General features: G+C 54.4%; 1 protein-coding gene across 5 annotated transcripts in view; it reads right to left on the minus strand.

The window, feature by feature from the left end:
* TET3 (tet methylcytosine dioxygenase 3) overlaps positions 1–16,664 on the minus strand; it is a 105,817-nt gene extending 89,153 nt beyond the window's left edge. Inside the window, exons 1-2 of one of the 5 annotated variants that reach the window (XM_060657371.3) lie at positions 16,547–16,664; positions 13,757–14,489 (exon numbers count right to left, since the gene is read on the minus strand). In XM_060657371.3, the coding sequence (XP_060513354.3) occupies positions 13,757–14,059 (303 nt within the window). In that variant the 5' untranslated portion in view covers positions 14,060–14,489; positions 16,547–16,664. Of the gene's footprint in view, positions 1–38; positions 174–13,756; positions 14,490–15,331; positions 15,644–16,107; positions 16,241–16,546 lie in introns of those variants that run through there. The other 4 variants (XM_060657379.3, XM_078444615.2, XM_078444614.2 and 1 more) reach the window with 4 other exon arrangements.
* Between the last annotated feature and the right edge of the window lie 226 nt (positions 16,665–16,890).

Genomic DNA, 16,890 nt, shown 5'->3' on the forward strand with positions numbered 1-16,890 from the left:
CTGTCTGGCCTCGTCCCTCCCCGCCCTGCCCGCTCTACCTCGGCCGGCCTCCTCTGGTGCATCGGCCGGCGGGCCTCCCATTATCCCCGCCGGAGCACACGGAGGGAGGCACTGCAGAGGAGGCGGCGGCCAGCTGCCGGCTTGGCTCCCCTCCCCGCCGCCGGCGAGGCTTGTGTGGAGGGGGCGGCGCGCTCGCCAGCCAATCCCCGTGGCCCGACGGGCGGGGGCAGGGCCGCCGGGGGCTGGACCTGCCCAGCCGGGAGGCGGGGGCGCCGCCAAGGGTGCCGCGGAGCTGCGCTGGCTGCTGCCCAGGCCTGCCGCCGCCGCTCCCAGGCCTGCCGGGGATCCCGGGGCACCCCGCTTCCTCCCGAGTAGGGGACCCTGAAGGTAATACCCAGGGCGTCTCCTGCATCTCCGGGGTCCGAGATAACAGACTGCGCCTGAGGTCGAGCTGGGGCGCACTGGTGGGATTCCCCCTCCAGCCACTCTCTAAGCCCAGGAACACTAGCACACTGCCTCATCCCGGCGGCAGCCAGGCCGGTGCCAGGTGCTAGGAGAAGAGAGCCGGAGGAGTGACAGCCTCTGCAATCTTCCAAGAAGAAGAAGAAAGCCTTGGCACTATGAACCTTTACCCCATTTTTGCAGATGAGGAAACAAGGCAAGGCAAGTAAAGGAACTTACCCAAGGTGACAATAGCTAGAACACAGCAGGGTTGGGACTCCAAGCCAGGTTCATCTGGCTCTAAAGACCAGACTCTTAACCCTTAAACAGTCCTCCTCCTCCCTCCCTCTAGCGCCCACCTCAGAAAATAGACTTCTTGAAGCCCACCCACACTGCCTGTGGCTCAGACTCATGGAGTCAGCCTTGCCCTCCCCATACACACCAACACCCACAGCTCACCCTAGATCACTCATCCCTCATGCCTGAACATACCCCACCCCATCCAGACAGCCTCCTCCACCACTACCACCACTAGGATGTTTCCTCCTCTCTCAGAAAGGTCATGGATGAAGGTGGCCCTCCAGGCCCCAGAGCCTCCCCAGACCTCAGGACTTTCTATCCCCAGAAAAGGCTGAGGAGGGGAGGTGACCCAGACCCAAAAAACTCTGGCCTCCAGTTCCTGGACTCTGAGCCTTTGAAGCCTACAACACCCTGGAGACTAAAAGGGCAGCAGGAGAACAGAATGGGGAGAGCAAAGTCTTACAAACCACTCCTGGATTTAATTTCCTGGGTATCCCTGAGCACACCCTGCTTCACCCTATCTCCTCCCTGTAGCTGAACACCCCAAAGTTTCCACCTCCTGGGAAGGGGACTGCCACAGACTCTGGTGCTCACACATCTGGTTCGGTTCACAGCTCCATCACGACCTAGCTGCAGCACCTTGGTGGTGTTACTTTACCTGTCTTAGCCTCACTTTGCTCTTCTGTAAAATGGAACTACAAACAGTAGCTAACTCATGCGCGGCCAGGAGGATTCTATGAAGAAATGCAGCTGCTACTTCTTGAGAATCTTACAGATGAAGAAGCTGAGGTCACAGAGGAGAAGTGACTGGTAGGACTAGTTAGGATCTGTGAAAGCCCCTGTTTCAGTGATGTGTTCTGCTATCCGCTCCACCATAGATGCCCAACTGCTGCGCCCTCCACGGGGCCCCAAGGAGATACTCAGAATGGGATGAGAGAGAGCAAAGCTGGCCTCTGGTGAGGAGACTCCAAAGAGGCACTGCACTGGGGCCTCACCCCTGAGGATAAAGGGCAGCCCTCATGGGCTCCTCCCCAAGGCAGGTAACAAGGTAAAGGCAAGGAGCAGTGTCCTGAGCCATGGCTCAAGATGGAAAACGGCTTCTGCGCCCCGTAGCTCTTACCTTGGCCAAGTCAAGTGAAGTCCTTCCTTTATTCTGGTCCCCAGAACCCCTGGCCCGCCCACCCACACCATACACAGTCTGCTGCTGAATAAGAGTGACTAACACTGCTTGGACAGTAACAATTAATACTGTTGCTGCTGCGGCTGCCACAGTTTATCAAGCCCCTGCTACGTCCCAGGCCCTGTGCCAATTACGCTGTAGGAGCATCTCATTGGACTTATTCCACACACAACCTCATCTTTAACGGAGAAGCAGACTTAGAGATGTTAAGTTACTTGCCCATCAACACACAGCTGGTGGGCAGTGAGCTAGAATTCCAATCTATGCTTTTCTCAGTCCAGTTCTTTAATCCCTCTCTCTGCCAATCCTGGGGAAATGCAAAAAGGGATAGGGTCATTTGAACCTAACCACTTCCCTTCAAACTATGGGTCTGAGAATTGTAATGTTTTTCATGCCTCAGAGACTTCTTGAAGCTGCTCCTTGACTCAGTTCCCCTCCCCTTCTCCACCCCCCCCCCACCCCCCAGCCTGGTGCAAGGCTTCATCCAACTGTCACCTCCCTCTGAGGCTTTCCCAGTTCATCTAGCTTCTGTGAGTATGCCCCATTCCTCCAGGGGCCTCACAGCACAGTGCACAGCTTTCCTCCAGCACCAGTCACAACCAAGTGCAGTTATTTATTTACACGGCGGTCTTCCCCACGTGGGCGGGGGCCCTGTCTTCCCCACTTTACTAGGCTCTGCACAGAGCTGGAATGTGCTGAGCTGACTTTCTAGGCAAGGAGGGAGGAGAGACAGGGGGTTGGGCACTGAAATGGAGATGCCACTCTCCTGGTTGACCTTCCCTTTGAGGTCCCCAAGGATCAGAGGGACACCTGCTCTCATGGGAGGGCAGGACCTGCTAGAACTAAACTACAGCTGAGTCTCAGCCAGCACATATCTTCCTCACCAGCCTGCAAGAGCCATTTGGACTGCTTGACCCCCACTCCCACCCCACTGCTAACTCAGTCCTACCCCACCCACAGGTCCTGGCCCACCCCCCAGCAGCCTGCAGATACTCTAGAATAGCCCAGAGTCCCAGAGGCAGTCCACCTGCTCCTCCATCTCTGTCCCACACTGGAATGCCAGGGCTCTAAGGAGTCACAAAGGTGCATGCTCCCAGCAGAGACACGCACCATACCCCCACAATACAATCAACTATCTCCCATCTCTATTGGCCTTTCTACATTTTGGTCTTCTCAGGGACTAACCCAGAGGTACTTGGGACCCCTGGGGACTGAGGGTTCCTCCCCACTTTCTATCATGACCCCAGTCCCACTATACTCCCAGCAAGAGGAATGGGGCTACAGCCCTCCCCACTGGGGAGAGGCAGATGGATTCACTCACTCTCAGAACACACAAATTACCCAATACTGAGAATCTCAGGAACACGGATACCCACAGGCCGGAAACCACACTGATACACAAAGACTAGGGAATGGGGACACATCCAGACATAGATTCAGGAGCCTGTACAGGAACGTCAAACAAACATCAACCTCATTGTACGGCCCCATACTTGGAACATGATGTATCATCTCTTACTTAATCCTCAAAACAAACCAGGGAAACAGGAGTTATTCATGCCCATTCTAAAGATAAGAAAAATCAGTTTACAGGATGGCCAAGCACCTTGCCTAAGGTCACACAGTGAGAGAATGACTGAGCAGGGCTCTTGCCACCCCTTCACTTGCAGTGATACAGTTGGGGCTGCTCTGTGTAGTTCTATGATTTTCGTATCAACTTACCTCTTCTAGAGTTGGCAGGAGGTAGACAGACTTCTCTGGCATAGCTGTGTCCTGAATGAGGTCATTCCCCACAAAGCTTTCCTTTAAAGCTCAGTTCAAGACCCACTTCCTCCAGGAAGCCTTCTAGGGTTACCCCAGTCCTCTGCCAGCTGACAGCACTTCTAATGTTTCTCATTTGACACTTGCTACCGATATTTCTCCCTCTGGGTGTCCTGCCTCCTCAACCAGAATGGTTGGAGTCGTGACTTCCCCAAGCCCCTGAGGGGTTTTGCGCACACTGAAGGCACCTGGAGTCAACTGTGGGGGAGTCACACCCTCGTTTCCTTCCCTCTCCATCACACAAAGGATCCTGCCAAAGAAACCCAATACCCCCTCCACCTTCAGAGCCTATGTTTGAAGTCCCCGGTGTCCACGCATCAATTTCCACCCAAGTAATTGCAGCCCATCACACACATCATCCCCTATATTTGAAACTCTTTGCGGTTGTCATGGGAACTGCCTTTGCCTTCATTCACTGATCAGGCCTCACAATTAGCTTTGGCAGCGGAAGTCTGTGTCAACAGCAATCACAAGGAAGAGGAGGAGGAGATGGAGTGTGCAGTGTGCGGAGGAGAAGGAGAGGAGGAGAAAAGGTGCTTCTGGAGATGCAGCGAAACAAACTGAACCCATGCACCCAGCAATGTCCGAGGGAATACTATCAGAACAGCCAACAACCCCACCACAAGTTTCCATACTAACAAACAGAATGCACCTGCCCCCTCCCCCACCCCAGCTAACAGGTAGCAGCTGTAGCTCTGCCCACACCCTGCCCGCCCTCCTAGATGCTTGTGAGAAAGTCTTGCAGTCTACGAGCCGCATCTGGGTTCCCCCACCCCAAATACAACAGCCTTGGGCCACCAAATGTTCCAGGATCCAGGCAAACAACACGGACCTTAAGAGGTGGTTGAGAGGTGGGACAGGAATGCCGAGTGGTTTAGAAACCTGTGGATAGCGCCCGTGGAAGACTTCCAAGAGGAATTAACACAAAGCGCGTCTTACCTTTCACCCGGAGGACCTGGGAACACCCTCAGGTGGCCCCTTGCTGTCTGTCCGCAGCCTTCCACACCCTGCCACCAGCCATGAGCATTCAAGAAGCATCTCTACACACCTCAAGCTCAGGGACAATGCTCCCTTTCTCCCTTCCTCCTGGAAGCCCCCTTGTCCTTCACATATCGCTACACTGAAACTCTCAGAATCTGTCCCTTCCCCTCCCCACTGAGCCCAAAGGTAAGTAAGGCTCATCTCTGCCTTGGAGGCGTCCCTCTCTTATAGCCCTGATACACCGTACTGTAATTATTTGTTTCCATGCTTGTCTCCCTCCCCAGACTGTGAGCTCATTAAGGACGGAGTAAGCGCTACCTCCTCTTTACCCGCAGCTGAGGCTCCAAGCGCGCGCGTGCCTTGCGCACAGCCAGTCCCAGGCAATTCTCTGAATCAGGCTGGGAAGGCAGCTCGCAGGTCTACAAGTCAAAGCAGAGGACGTCCTGCCCATCCCCCCACCACTGAAAACTGTGGCCGATGCCAGAGAGAGGAATTGCCCTCCCCCTCGCACTGGGGACGCTGTGAGGCCCGGGACCAAGGAAACATTCTGGGAAGGTGCCTCTCCTCCTTGTCCTAGCACTTAGCTCTTCCCAACACCCCACTCCTTACTGGGGCATGAATCCTTACCCTTGAAGAGCAGAGCAATCAATAAAAAGAGAAAAGTCAAGAGCAAGCCGCTCAGGGTCCTTCCTGCACGAATGGCTCAGAAGTGGAACAGAATCTAGTCCAGTGCCTCAGTATTCGTTTTTGACCCGGCACCTCCACACCCTTCCTGAGGCTTCCTCTGGCAGTAATGAGGAGGGGTGGGGGCCTATGGGGCACAGTGCAGTCTGGCACATACCCCCAAATGACTCTGCCCACTATAATTTCCCTTCCATGTGGAAAATCCAGAATTGCTGCCCGACCAGCAGTGATAGGTACACTACTCTGTCCACGGACTCCCTGACGGGTATGGGGAGGTAGGGCATACTGCACTTGGCTCTTGTACAGGTCAGAGCCAGCAGTGCAGGAAGATCTTGTGCAACCTGAAGCAAGCAGGCAACCCCCAGACCTGGGGTCACCGGAAGGCCAGCCAGTCACCCTACAATGAGCTGCCTGCCCGCTTTCTTTTCTCCCTCCCTCAAAGACCAATACAAACTTAGGTTATCAGATTTCTTATGCAAATGCCAGGAGACAAGGCCACAGAGGGGTGTGTCCACTCCAGGTGTGCCAGCAGCCTCCACCCTGCACGGCCACACTCAGGTAGAGGCCCACGCAGCAGCCCTGAACGCCTCTCCCTGGAACAGCCAGCTGAGCTGCAGCACAGCTCAAGGAAGATGAAGAGGTGCCTTTCCTTTCTAACACCTCTCTTCCTGAGCATCTGCCCTCAACCCACAAGGGAGCTGCAAAGAAGTGATGGGAAGGAGGGCGTGGAAGTAGTGACAACTCCTGAGACCCCTGATGTGGTCTTCCAACTCGCCTGGTCCCCACACTGCCTTCTCCAGAATGAGAGGCTCAACGCTGAGAGGAGACAACAGGCTCAGGGCTAGATGTAAACATGGACAAGGTCCACCAAGGCCGCTGGTCAAGACTGTGGGCGTTAGAGACCACTTCTCCCTAGGGAGCTTCAGAGACAGCCTTTGATGGGGGAGCCCCACCACATTTCTATTGTTATTCTTTCCCCATGGCAGGTAAATAAAACATGGCCCATGCCCTCAAGGAGAAGCAATGAGCTTCAGCGTATGTTAGAAGCCAGGAAAAGCACTATTCATTTCCACACCCTTCACCACTTACCTTAGGGTGGGGACAGGGATCCCAATCCAAAATATCCTTCTGAGAGCAGACAACAGAAACCACGCTTTCCTCAACCCAGATACAGATTTCAGTGAGGGCTCAGAGATCACAGGGAAACTCCATGTTCAATAGAACTTCTCATAGTAATGGAAATATATCTTGTGCTGTCCCATACCCAAGACACTAGCCACTGAAAAGTAGCTAGTGCAACTGAGTTACTGAATTTAATGTTATTTCATTTTAATTAAAATTTAAACAGCCACACATGGCTAATGAATACTATACTGGACAGCTCAGGTAGGGCATATTTCTTAAATTTGGGGAGGCCATGAATACTACTGAGAATCTGCACAAAATCACTGACCCTCTCCCCTGAAGAAACACACCCCTCTACAGTCACATACCAATTGGCAGAAAGTTTCAGAAAGTTCACACTCTATTCCAACCTAGGTCTGCGATTAGGTCTGCGATTGTCTAGATCTTGACCAAAAACTTTTACGGCCTAAGAGAGGTGTTTCTTCTGCAATGTAGTTGTCTAAGGAATACAAAAACAGACCTGATGTTATACTCTACGGTCTTAGCAAGAGACACCAAACATAGAAGTCCCACCTGATACAGAAAGTCCTCATAAAACCCCTGCCAGTCAATACCCAGCCTCTACCCAGACGTGTACAGGTACAGGTACAGGAAATGCACTCCTCTCTCAGGCCTGGCTCTCCACTTCTGGAATAGCTGTAAATGTTACATGATTCTTTTGTCTTTTATCTCTTTTTTTTTTTCCAATTAAGTTCTATGCCCAAAGTAGGGCTTGAACTCATGACCCCATGATCAAGAGTCATATGTTCCAACGACTGAGCCAGCAAGGCGCCCCTAGACGATTCTTTTTTTTCTAACGTAGGTTCAATATCCCTGCTTATAACTTCCACGCACTTCCAAAAGTTCTGCACACCCCTCTACACATAGAAATTCACTCCCTCTTTCACATAAGACTTACCTTAGCATTCCTCATTTCCAAGCGGCAGAGCCATTTCCTTCAGTCATCCTGCATGTGGCCACTCTGACAGATCGAGATAGGCTGTCAACATCTCTTTTAGAGTTTCAGCTCTTCTTACTTGCTAGGAAACCAGGGTTCCTTGCTTGTGCATTTTCTCTTTTTAAACAAGCACAATACCCTAGATGTACCCTGATTACATTCCATCAAGTTTGGTTGGAGCCCATTGCTCTAAACTGCCCCAATCTCCTTAACCCCTTGTTCTACCATTCAACTTAATACCTGCACTGCCACCATAAGCACGCCACCCCACCCACCTATCTATCTGACACACCTACTACTCCCTACCTACATCTTCTGAAGACGGTACACATGCCTTCTCCTCCATAAGTCTCCAGACCCTCCCATAAGACCCAAGGTTCTATAAACACACGTCTCCTCTTCACAACCACCACCAACTACTACTCTCTCATGGGCTCCAAGATTCTGAGTCAGGCTGCTTAGCAGCAGACATCTTCTGAGAGCCCTTTCCTGACTATTCTAAACACACACACACACACACACACACACACACACACACACACACACACAAACTTAAAGGGTTTTATTGATAACTCACTAGACTACAAAATAATGGGCACCAGAAGAACAAGAATAAACCTGAAGTAAATCTCAAGAGGATCTTGTCTCCCTGGCCTGCAGGTAAAGAAATGGATTAGTCATCTTCCTTATTCTTGTTGGCAACTGGAGTTCTCTACCTGTTCATCAAGACTGACTTCTGCCCCTTCTCCAACTCCATCCCCTTCTCCCAGTCACAGAGGTGCTGCAGATCAGCTCCTCAAACTCTCATGGACATACAAATCACCTGGGAATCTGGTAAAAGTACAGATTCTGATTCAGGAGGTCCTAGATAGGGCCCAAGACTCTGCATTTCTAACAAGCTCCCAGGCAATGTCCATGCTGCTGGTCCACTGATCAGCAAAGGAGGATGTATGGTCGTTCACATACTCTAAGACTCAGGCAAGCACTCTGCAGAAGAGCCCAGGTCGGTGCCCATAACCTCAGTCTCTCAACTGCATCAGAGAATTTCCACTCTAACTAAACACCAGATACACCTGGGGTGCCCCAGCCCAACTGGGTTCACCACAGACCAGTTAAATCAATCCCTGGGAGTGGGACCCAGGGGATCACAATGTGGCATCCCTGATCCACGTGGTTGATAAAAAGATTGAACGCGCAGTTACCCCAGTGCCCTCTCTTCAGGATGACTTTAAATCAAAAACCGACCCTCTGATCTGTCCAAGAAGCTGCAGGAGATACCATCATTTATTTGCAGAAATCCAGATTTATTAATTTGGCTGAACTGCTTTATAGAAAGCCAAAGGGACACCCCCACCTCCCAAGGCTCATCACTTGCCTTTCTAGTCTCCCAAACCATCTTTCTAATAATCTGCTCTAGAGCTGTCCAAAATTAACGTCAAGCTTATGCGTTTATCGTTTCCAAAATCTCTTTGAAAAATTGGACTTTTTGCCTGTCTCTGATCTTTTAGTCCTCTTTCAACCATCATAACTGCATAAAAATTGGCATTCTGTGAGCATATGTGAAGGTGTTCGGCAGGGAGTGAATGGCTCAGACTCAGGTTAAGGCAGCTGGCTGGCCCTCCTTTCCTAACCACACACGCTGCGGTCTTTCCCCAGCTCACTCCTCCCAACACGACAGGGGCCCAGTGGCTGCTCTCTGTCACCAGCTATGTACCCGAAGTTGTAAGCCTACACTTCCTTCTCATGCTCGCCGGGAATATATAAAAGACGTTTATTGTCTTGAGTATTTTCCACCAGCCTCAGCACATTCTGGCCACTGTACTTCCTGACACTCCTCTTAAGGGGTCAGGCCACTCCTCAATCTGCCTTCCGTGACACACACCCCCTTTCCACATAAGGAGCATGGTCTTCCACCATCTGCGCTCACACAACAGCAGCCCATGTAGCCACACAGATGGCTCAGTTCTCCCAGAGTCCCATCACCTTCCTCCTTGGGGCACCATTCAGGACTGTTCTGTCAGCATTTCCTTTTTAAAGAGCAATCCCATCCTTCCAGCTAACTTCCCTTTTAGTCTATGGGCCTGGGGTTAAAAACTCTTTGCATTTGAAAGATGATTTCTGAAGTCTGTGGTAAATGCCGCTCCTTGCCCAGTCTTCACTCTGGCTTCACAAAGGGGGAAGATGGGGTTCCTTTCTCTAAAGAATTTCATCACTTCTATCTTACCAATTACTTCTCCCTTTTGCTGGTGGGAACTGGTGCCAGCCTGAAAGCATCCCTCCCCACAGCCTCTGTCTTCAGGAACACTGGACTACCGACAGGAAAGGCAAGAATCGGTAGATAACTCTGGTATTGTTGAGAGATCCCCAATTTTGAGGTATCTTGTCTCAAAACGGCAATAGAGAGCTGTTTCAGCCACTAAATCCACTTGGCTGAGAGCTAGATGGTGTTTTCACACTATATATATTCCCATTTCTCTTCATTTTTCACCCACAATGTTCTCAGTCATGCTTCCAACCTTCCACACACGTTTTTCCAAACAGGGTTTGTTTGCTTTTTCCATAGTTATTCTCCTACCCTTCCTATCAGGTGCTCACCCATGAGCAATTTCTCAGTCAGGCCCAAGAAGGCCCAAGAAGGCCCAAGACCACAGCAGCTCCTTGCTCCTGGGTGTCTAACCTCCTTCCTCAGCAGAGAGGCTGGCAAATTCTTCCCTCCTTCTGCCTGGCTCCATGGTTCTTTTATAAGCAAGCTAGTAGATGTCTTGAGATAAACACCTAATTTGTATTATATCTTTACAATTACGACTTAGAGATGAATGCACAATCATTTATGTGTGAAGGTACCACACTGTTTCTGTTTCTTCACCCGTCTCCACCCCCGCAGAGTTGAGGCTAATTCCCAGCCATCTTCCCTAGATGTTCTAGGAATGTGTTGTCACTGCCTTTTGATTACCTACTATGTGCCAGACACTATGCATATTTTAATCTCCATTAATCCTCACAACAACCCTGCAGAGAAAAGTTACCCCATCTGACAAATGAGAAACCAACGCTCAAGACAGTAAGCAGCACAAGGCTTACTTTGGGGTCTGAGGCCTACTTTGTCTCCATCCCCACCACGTCCTATCTTCTAATTAGACATCTTCTTTGTGCTACAAGCCACCACTCAGGTGAAAAGAATGTGAAGTCTAACAGTCTCAGACATCAGCCTAGGATCTAAATTCTTCCTGCCACTAGAAAGGAAGACCACGGTACAGGAATAAACCACTTGAAGGTGTTTACCTCACTTTTGGTCCCAGAGAAGCAGTCACCTGGTTCTGGTGGGAGGGCCCTTCCCTGGGAACTGTTTCTAGTCTGAAAATGCTGAACTTCTTTTCTGAGTGAAGGGGCTCCACAGCACCTCCCCCTTCACACACACGCTGCAAAAAAGAGTGAGGAGCAGAGAAATCCAAGATAACGTTCCCCCTTACAGAATGACACAAAGCAGTTGTCAGCTCAAAAAAGCAGGGGGAGGTGGAGACGGGCTGGAGGGAAAAGGTGCCTAGAAGAGGAAATGCCAGGGAGCAGGGATGCAAGGAGATGGACTGGTTCTGAGGAGACTCCTGGATGCTGTGTCTTGTCCCACCTGAAGAATCGGGGCCAAATTCTAAAGTCCTATACCTGAGCCGGGGGAAAAAAAAAAAACCCACTCTGATGCCAGTAACATGTCTCCCCTTTTCCCAACCTCCCCAGTCCTGGGACTCTCCTGTGACATGGTGACATGGCTGCTCTGATCTACTGGTTAAGGTCCCAGCAGTCCCCCTGGGGCTGGTTCTCTTGGACTCACTCAGGCAGAGCCTCTCGGGGCGTTTCTTGGCTCCGCGACTACGCCAGAGATACATTCATTAAATGCAGTGTAGCCTGGACAGTGGTTCCCCTGCTTTCGGCTTTCACGGACCAATAAAAAAAGTTGTGGATGTAGACACTAGTTACCATTTTATATTTTACCAAGTAAAGATTTAAAAAAAAAATAGATTTACTTTCTACCAACACCTTTGAATTGTAAAAGATACTGCATTTTGAGCATCAGTTAGAAAGGCCCTATCCTTAAAACAAGTCAAAAATAGTTTTAAGAAAAAAGTTCACTTCATCGTCCCCTTTCCACGGTTTCTCTAGAAACCAAAGAACTTTGTTGCGGGCCAGCGCTGGTCTATACACCAGTGTGTAGTCCTTCTGTCTTGGGACACCACGGGCCACCAGCCACAGACCCTGGTGGCTGAGATGGGCAGCCATCACCGACGAGCTCTACATGGATATGGATCTCTCAGCAGGGCTGTGTCTAAGCCTCAGCCAACCCAGATCCCTGTATCTTAACCATGATCACCAAGCAGCCCAGGTCAGCAGCTTATGCAGGAGGATGACAGGACACTGGCCTCACTCCCTGCCCCTTTCACTCAGATGTGCACATCAGTGCCATAAGAAAATCTTAAACACAGTTCACCATGTCCTCTAGTTCCAGGAACACCCAGTTCAGAAAGCTCAGCCCCCCTACTCCTCGGGTTTGATCACGGGAAGAGTGGAGTGAAACAAAGAGGGTGGCAAGATGGGATGGACGCCTCAAGGAAGCAAGCAGAGGAACCAAGCTTTAAAAGTAGACCGAACAACTCTTCCTTACTCCAAAACACCAGATCTCATGCCCAGGAGTGAAGTCTACCCCTGCTCTTCCCCTGCTCCCTTTCAGAAGTGACCCACAGGGCCCTGGGCCAGCAGGATGCCAACTCCCCACAACACCAGCAACATACAGGGACCAGACACTGTTTCCCAGCTGGGGGGGGTGGGTGAGGGGGAGCTGCACATGTGATCCAGATGTCTGCTTTCATCAGAGACCAGGGAAACAGAGCACAGAGTCTGTGGTCCTGGGCCGCTATATGCAGCTTCCACAGGGAGTGGACAAGAGAAAGTGAAAAGGGGCAGAAGACATCCCAGCAACACCCACTTCCCTGCCCCCAACACTTGGAGCTCTCTTCCCAGCCACAGGACCACAGCCCCACCAAGCTCACGGCACAGCTGGGCGCTCAGCGGACAGGGAAATCCCGAGCGCCAGCCGCCAGCCCATCGAAGCCACAGGTGCCCTAGCCCTCAGAAGCGCGGCGGCTCCCAGCCCAGCTGGAAAGGGCTTCAAAGGCCATCAAGCACAACCCCTCCATTTCCCCGGGGAGAAGACAACCCCGGAGAGGGGGCCTGAGTTGTCTGAGCCCTTGGACAAATCAGTGGCGGAGCACAGGAGCCCTACAGACAGCGCAGGCCTCCGGCTCTGTCCAGCGCCAGTTCCGCTGCCTGGAGCGACCTCAAGCCGCTACACCGCTCTCCCGAGCTGCTCAACTTCGCTCGGCCCTACTTCTGCCAACTCTGCGCTATGGAGGCTGCCACCAACCTCGTGCTGGCAGCCAGCCACCAGAATAGAAGGGAACGATGGCCAGTGCAGGGTCACTACCTCTCTGCTTCGCCCTTTCATTTCGTCCCCACTCCTCCTTTCCTCCCTCCATCCCCCTATTCCAAATGAAGGCAGTACTCTTCCCCGGGCTGGACAGTGTCTCAAAAGCACATCATTCATTCATTCAATTAGTATCTGAGTGCCGACTACACATCAAGGAACTGAGCCAGGTCCTGAGAACACAGAGATAAAGAAAAGTCTTAGACCCCAAGAAGTCCTCAGTCCAGTAGGGAAACCCAAATCATGGGTTGTCATTAAATTTCAAGTTCTAATAGGCTCTCCTGCTTTCTGAAAAAAACGGTGGTACTCGAGAAAAGGTTTAGGAAAAACAAAACATCCCATTCATCAGGGCAGCACAAAAGCACCCTGTCACTCCAAATCTTTCTTTCCAAATCCACCCCTTACCTGACACCATCACTCCCATGCCACCCAAGCATTGGTGTGACCTTGAAATACATCTGAGGCTTCAAGTAGGACACACACACACACACACACACAAAACAACTTCTAGAAATAAGGCTGGGTATGTCCTCCATCAAATGCAAACATCAGAGAGGAGCGTGCTAGCTGGAGACCCCCGCTCCGTGGTTACTCTCTTACAAACTGTCAGCAAGACAGCTCCCACACACGGCCCCAGTGAAAGTTAGGCCAAAAGGATCAGAATGGTAGACTGGGCTTAACCGTCTTCAGCAAGACCCTGTGAGGACAGCACCCTCACGGCAAGGGCAGGGTAGCCAAACAAGGGCCAGCTTACCTCCTTGAGAAGCCCCACTTTTTTCTTCAGCACCTCACACTTGCGCAGTTTGCAGATCTGGTGCGTGCGGCGGTTGGTGCAGCTGGTGCAAGCCCCGCAGTTTTCCAGCCGCCGGCACGGCTCACAAGTACCACACCGTTTTCGTTTCTTTCGCCCATCTCCACCCCCTCGGAGTTGGGGTTCACTCCCGGCCATGGGGAGCCCAGGTCCCTGGAAACCCCCTACCATCACCTGGCCCTGAGGGAAGTCATAAAGACCTGGCAGGTCCGGTTGGACTGCCAGGGGCACCTGAAACTGGCTCATGACGCTGCCAGAGGTAGGGGCATAGGTGCCAGAGTAAAGCCACAGTCCAGCTTCCTGCCTGCCTGCAAAGGCCACCACCAGGTCCTTCTTTCCTAAAACAGTCAAGAGTGTACGCGGGTGAAGGCAAGTAGCTCCAGACTCCAGGATGGGCGCCTCTTCTCAACCCCTCTTCACCTCCTCTGCAGCAGTCTGATAGGGCTCAGCTGGGGGCCACTCTCCCAACTGCTGGGGCCCAGGATCTGGGGCAGGACACCAGCAGCGGTCCCCAGAGAAGGGATCATCTTGACTGGGTGGGTTCTTCACCCTCACCCACCCTGGACCCAGGCATGAGGTGAGCAGGTGAGTGTGTGGTGGGGGCTGGGCAGGGTGAGGAGTTTCTCCTCCTGGTAATTGTCCTCTGGGGTCAGGATGATGGAGAAGGCAGCGCTGCCTAAAAGAGAGACAGAAAGAGGAAGCGCATCACTTGAGGCTCAGGGACAACTTTCACATGTTACCTCTTCCTGCTTCTGGAAGGAGAGAAAATGGGGGAAGAGAAAGGGCTTGCTCAAATGAAGTCCTGCCAGAACCTCTGGCAGGGCGCACCAGCACCCGCTCCCTGCCTGGGGGAGGAGGCCTAGCGCCTGATGGGGTGCTGAGGGAACCTGCTCAACGAATTTAAAGGGGTGGTCAAGGTGAGATGTCTAATAAAGTTGTCCTCTGCCCCACCCCCACGGGCTTGGGAGAGTTTCACCAAAATTCCCACACACACCCCTCACTGGAGGTCGCTAGGGCCTCCCCAAGGGAGCAGAGCTTTCAAAATAAAGTTTGCTGAGAGCTTCACTCGGCGGGGCTGCCCGAGCGCCCCCGGCACGGAAGCGGCCTGGACAGGGGCGCGCCCGGGGTAGCCCGCGCCGGCCGCCCCACCGCGCCCCCCGCCCGCCGGCCAGACTGGGGAGTGCGGCCCGCTCCGACTAGGGGGCGCGGGGAGGGGGGCGCGCTCCAGCTCGGGCCGGGCCGCGCGCGCGCCGCCGCTCGGGCTCCTTTGTTCTGGGGCCTCGGCCGCTCGGCTCTGGCGGCTCCGCAGCCCCCGCCCCGCCCCGCCGCCCCCGCCCGGCTCCGCTACACTGTGACCCGTAGCACCCCCGCCCCGTCCCCCGCAACAAAGTAGCGGCCCCCCCGGCCGGCCCCCGGGCCGTCCCCTCCCCCATTCCCCCACACCCCCCCCCCCCGGGCCGGGCCCCCCACGCCTCCCCTCCCCCACCCCGGAGCCGGAAAGGCACCGACTGCACCGACCTGCCCGCCGCCTCCGGGGCGGAGCGCACAAAGGGGCAAAGTTTCCCGGCCCGCGCTGCCGCCGCCACCACCGTCGCGGCCGCCGCCGCCGCCTGGGGCGCCCGCCTCACGGAGCGCCTGGCCGGGCCGAGCTGGGCGCGCGGAGCCCCCCGCCCGGGCCGAGGAGGGGACGGCGCAGGAGGAAGGAAGAGGCAGCGGCGGCCGCGGCGGCAGCAGCAGCAATGAAGGCGTCCGCGGGACTCCCCGCCCCCCGCGCGCCGCGGCACGTGCTCGCCCGGGGACTCCCCCGCCCGGGAGGGCGCGCACGTGCGGCCCCGCCGAGCCCCGCCGGCCCCGCCGCCCCCTCCACCGGGCCGGGGGCTGCGCGAGGGGGGAGTTCCCGCGGAGGGGGAGGGGACGGAGCGAGCAGCCTGCGAGCGGGTGGCGGCCGGGCCCGGCTCGGCCGCCGCGCCTTTGCACCTGCAGTACCTCCCCACCCCCGCGTCGGCCCTCCCAGGACCCTGCCGCCCCCTTCAGGCTAGTGGCCCCCGCCCTCCCGCGCTTCTGCAGCCCAGGCGGGCCGCACGGGGTGGGGCACGCGGACCTCCTAGCCTAGGCCCTCGGCCGAGCCGGCCCCGGTGTCCCCACTTCCTGCCGCTCCCTGCGGGCCCGAGAGGTCTGGGACGGCCCCGGAGCCCCCGGGGGCCCTGAGCTCCGGGCCTGACTGACCCCCCTCTCCCTGCTGCCGCTCGCTCATTCCGAGGCAGGACAATGGGGGACGTCGCGCGTTTGCGTACCGAGTCAGCCTGGCCGGCAAGGAAAGGGTACCCGGGGGCAGAGGCTGCGGGCCGGCTACGGGACGCCCTCGCAGGGGTCACGGCCGAGCGCCGTACTCAGGCGGACCCCAGGGCCCTGCCATCGCGAGCCTCCCCCGCGCCGCGCTCGGCTCTTTCGCGTCGAAAACAAAGACTAATCCGATACCCCCGCCCTGCCTCCCAGAGGAGGGGGAACGGGCGCGTCGCGGAGGGTAACGGAGGAGGACAGCGTTCAGGAGGGGCTCGGAGAGCCTATGAAGGGGGCCGTGGTGCAACCAAGCCCCATTACCCGGTGCAGACACTTTGAGAAGTCACCCCGGGCTATTTTCCAGGCAGGGGACAAGGGACAAGGCACAAGAATATTTCCAAGTTGCCAAACTGCCCGTTCACTCTGCTGCTTTTTTTTTTTTTTTCCCCTCACCTGTTGTGCAGGCCAAGTTGAAATTCCAGGTTAGATTAATTCAGCTCCACCCATCTGGCCTGACTGCCAGGCTGGTGCCCGCAGCTGCCTTCCACCTACCTGGGTTGCTGGAGAGAAGGGTGGGTCTCTAACATACACACACACACACATACACACACACACACACACACTCGCGCGCGCGGGCAAGTTCTGGCAGAAACAGCCATGGGGCGGACTGGCCTGACCAGTTTGGGCGGTGCTCACAGAGCCAGGTACCTGGCAGGCATCCCTGCCCGGCTGAAGCTAACAACTCAGCCAGAACTGGAAAAAGAGCATTCGGCCGGCTATTTAGAAGAAACAAAAAA

This window comes from Panthera onca, chromosome A3, assembly GCF_046562875.1.
Source record: "Panthera onca isolate mPanOnc1 chromosome A3, mPanOnc1 haplotype 2, whole genome shotgun sequence".
NCBI classification, from domain to species: domain Eukaryota; kingdom Metazoa; phylum Chordata; class Mammalia; order Carnivora; family Felidae; genus Panthera; species Panthera onca.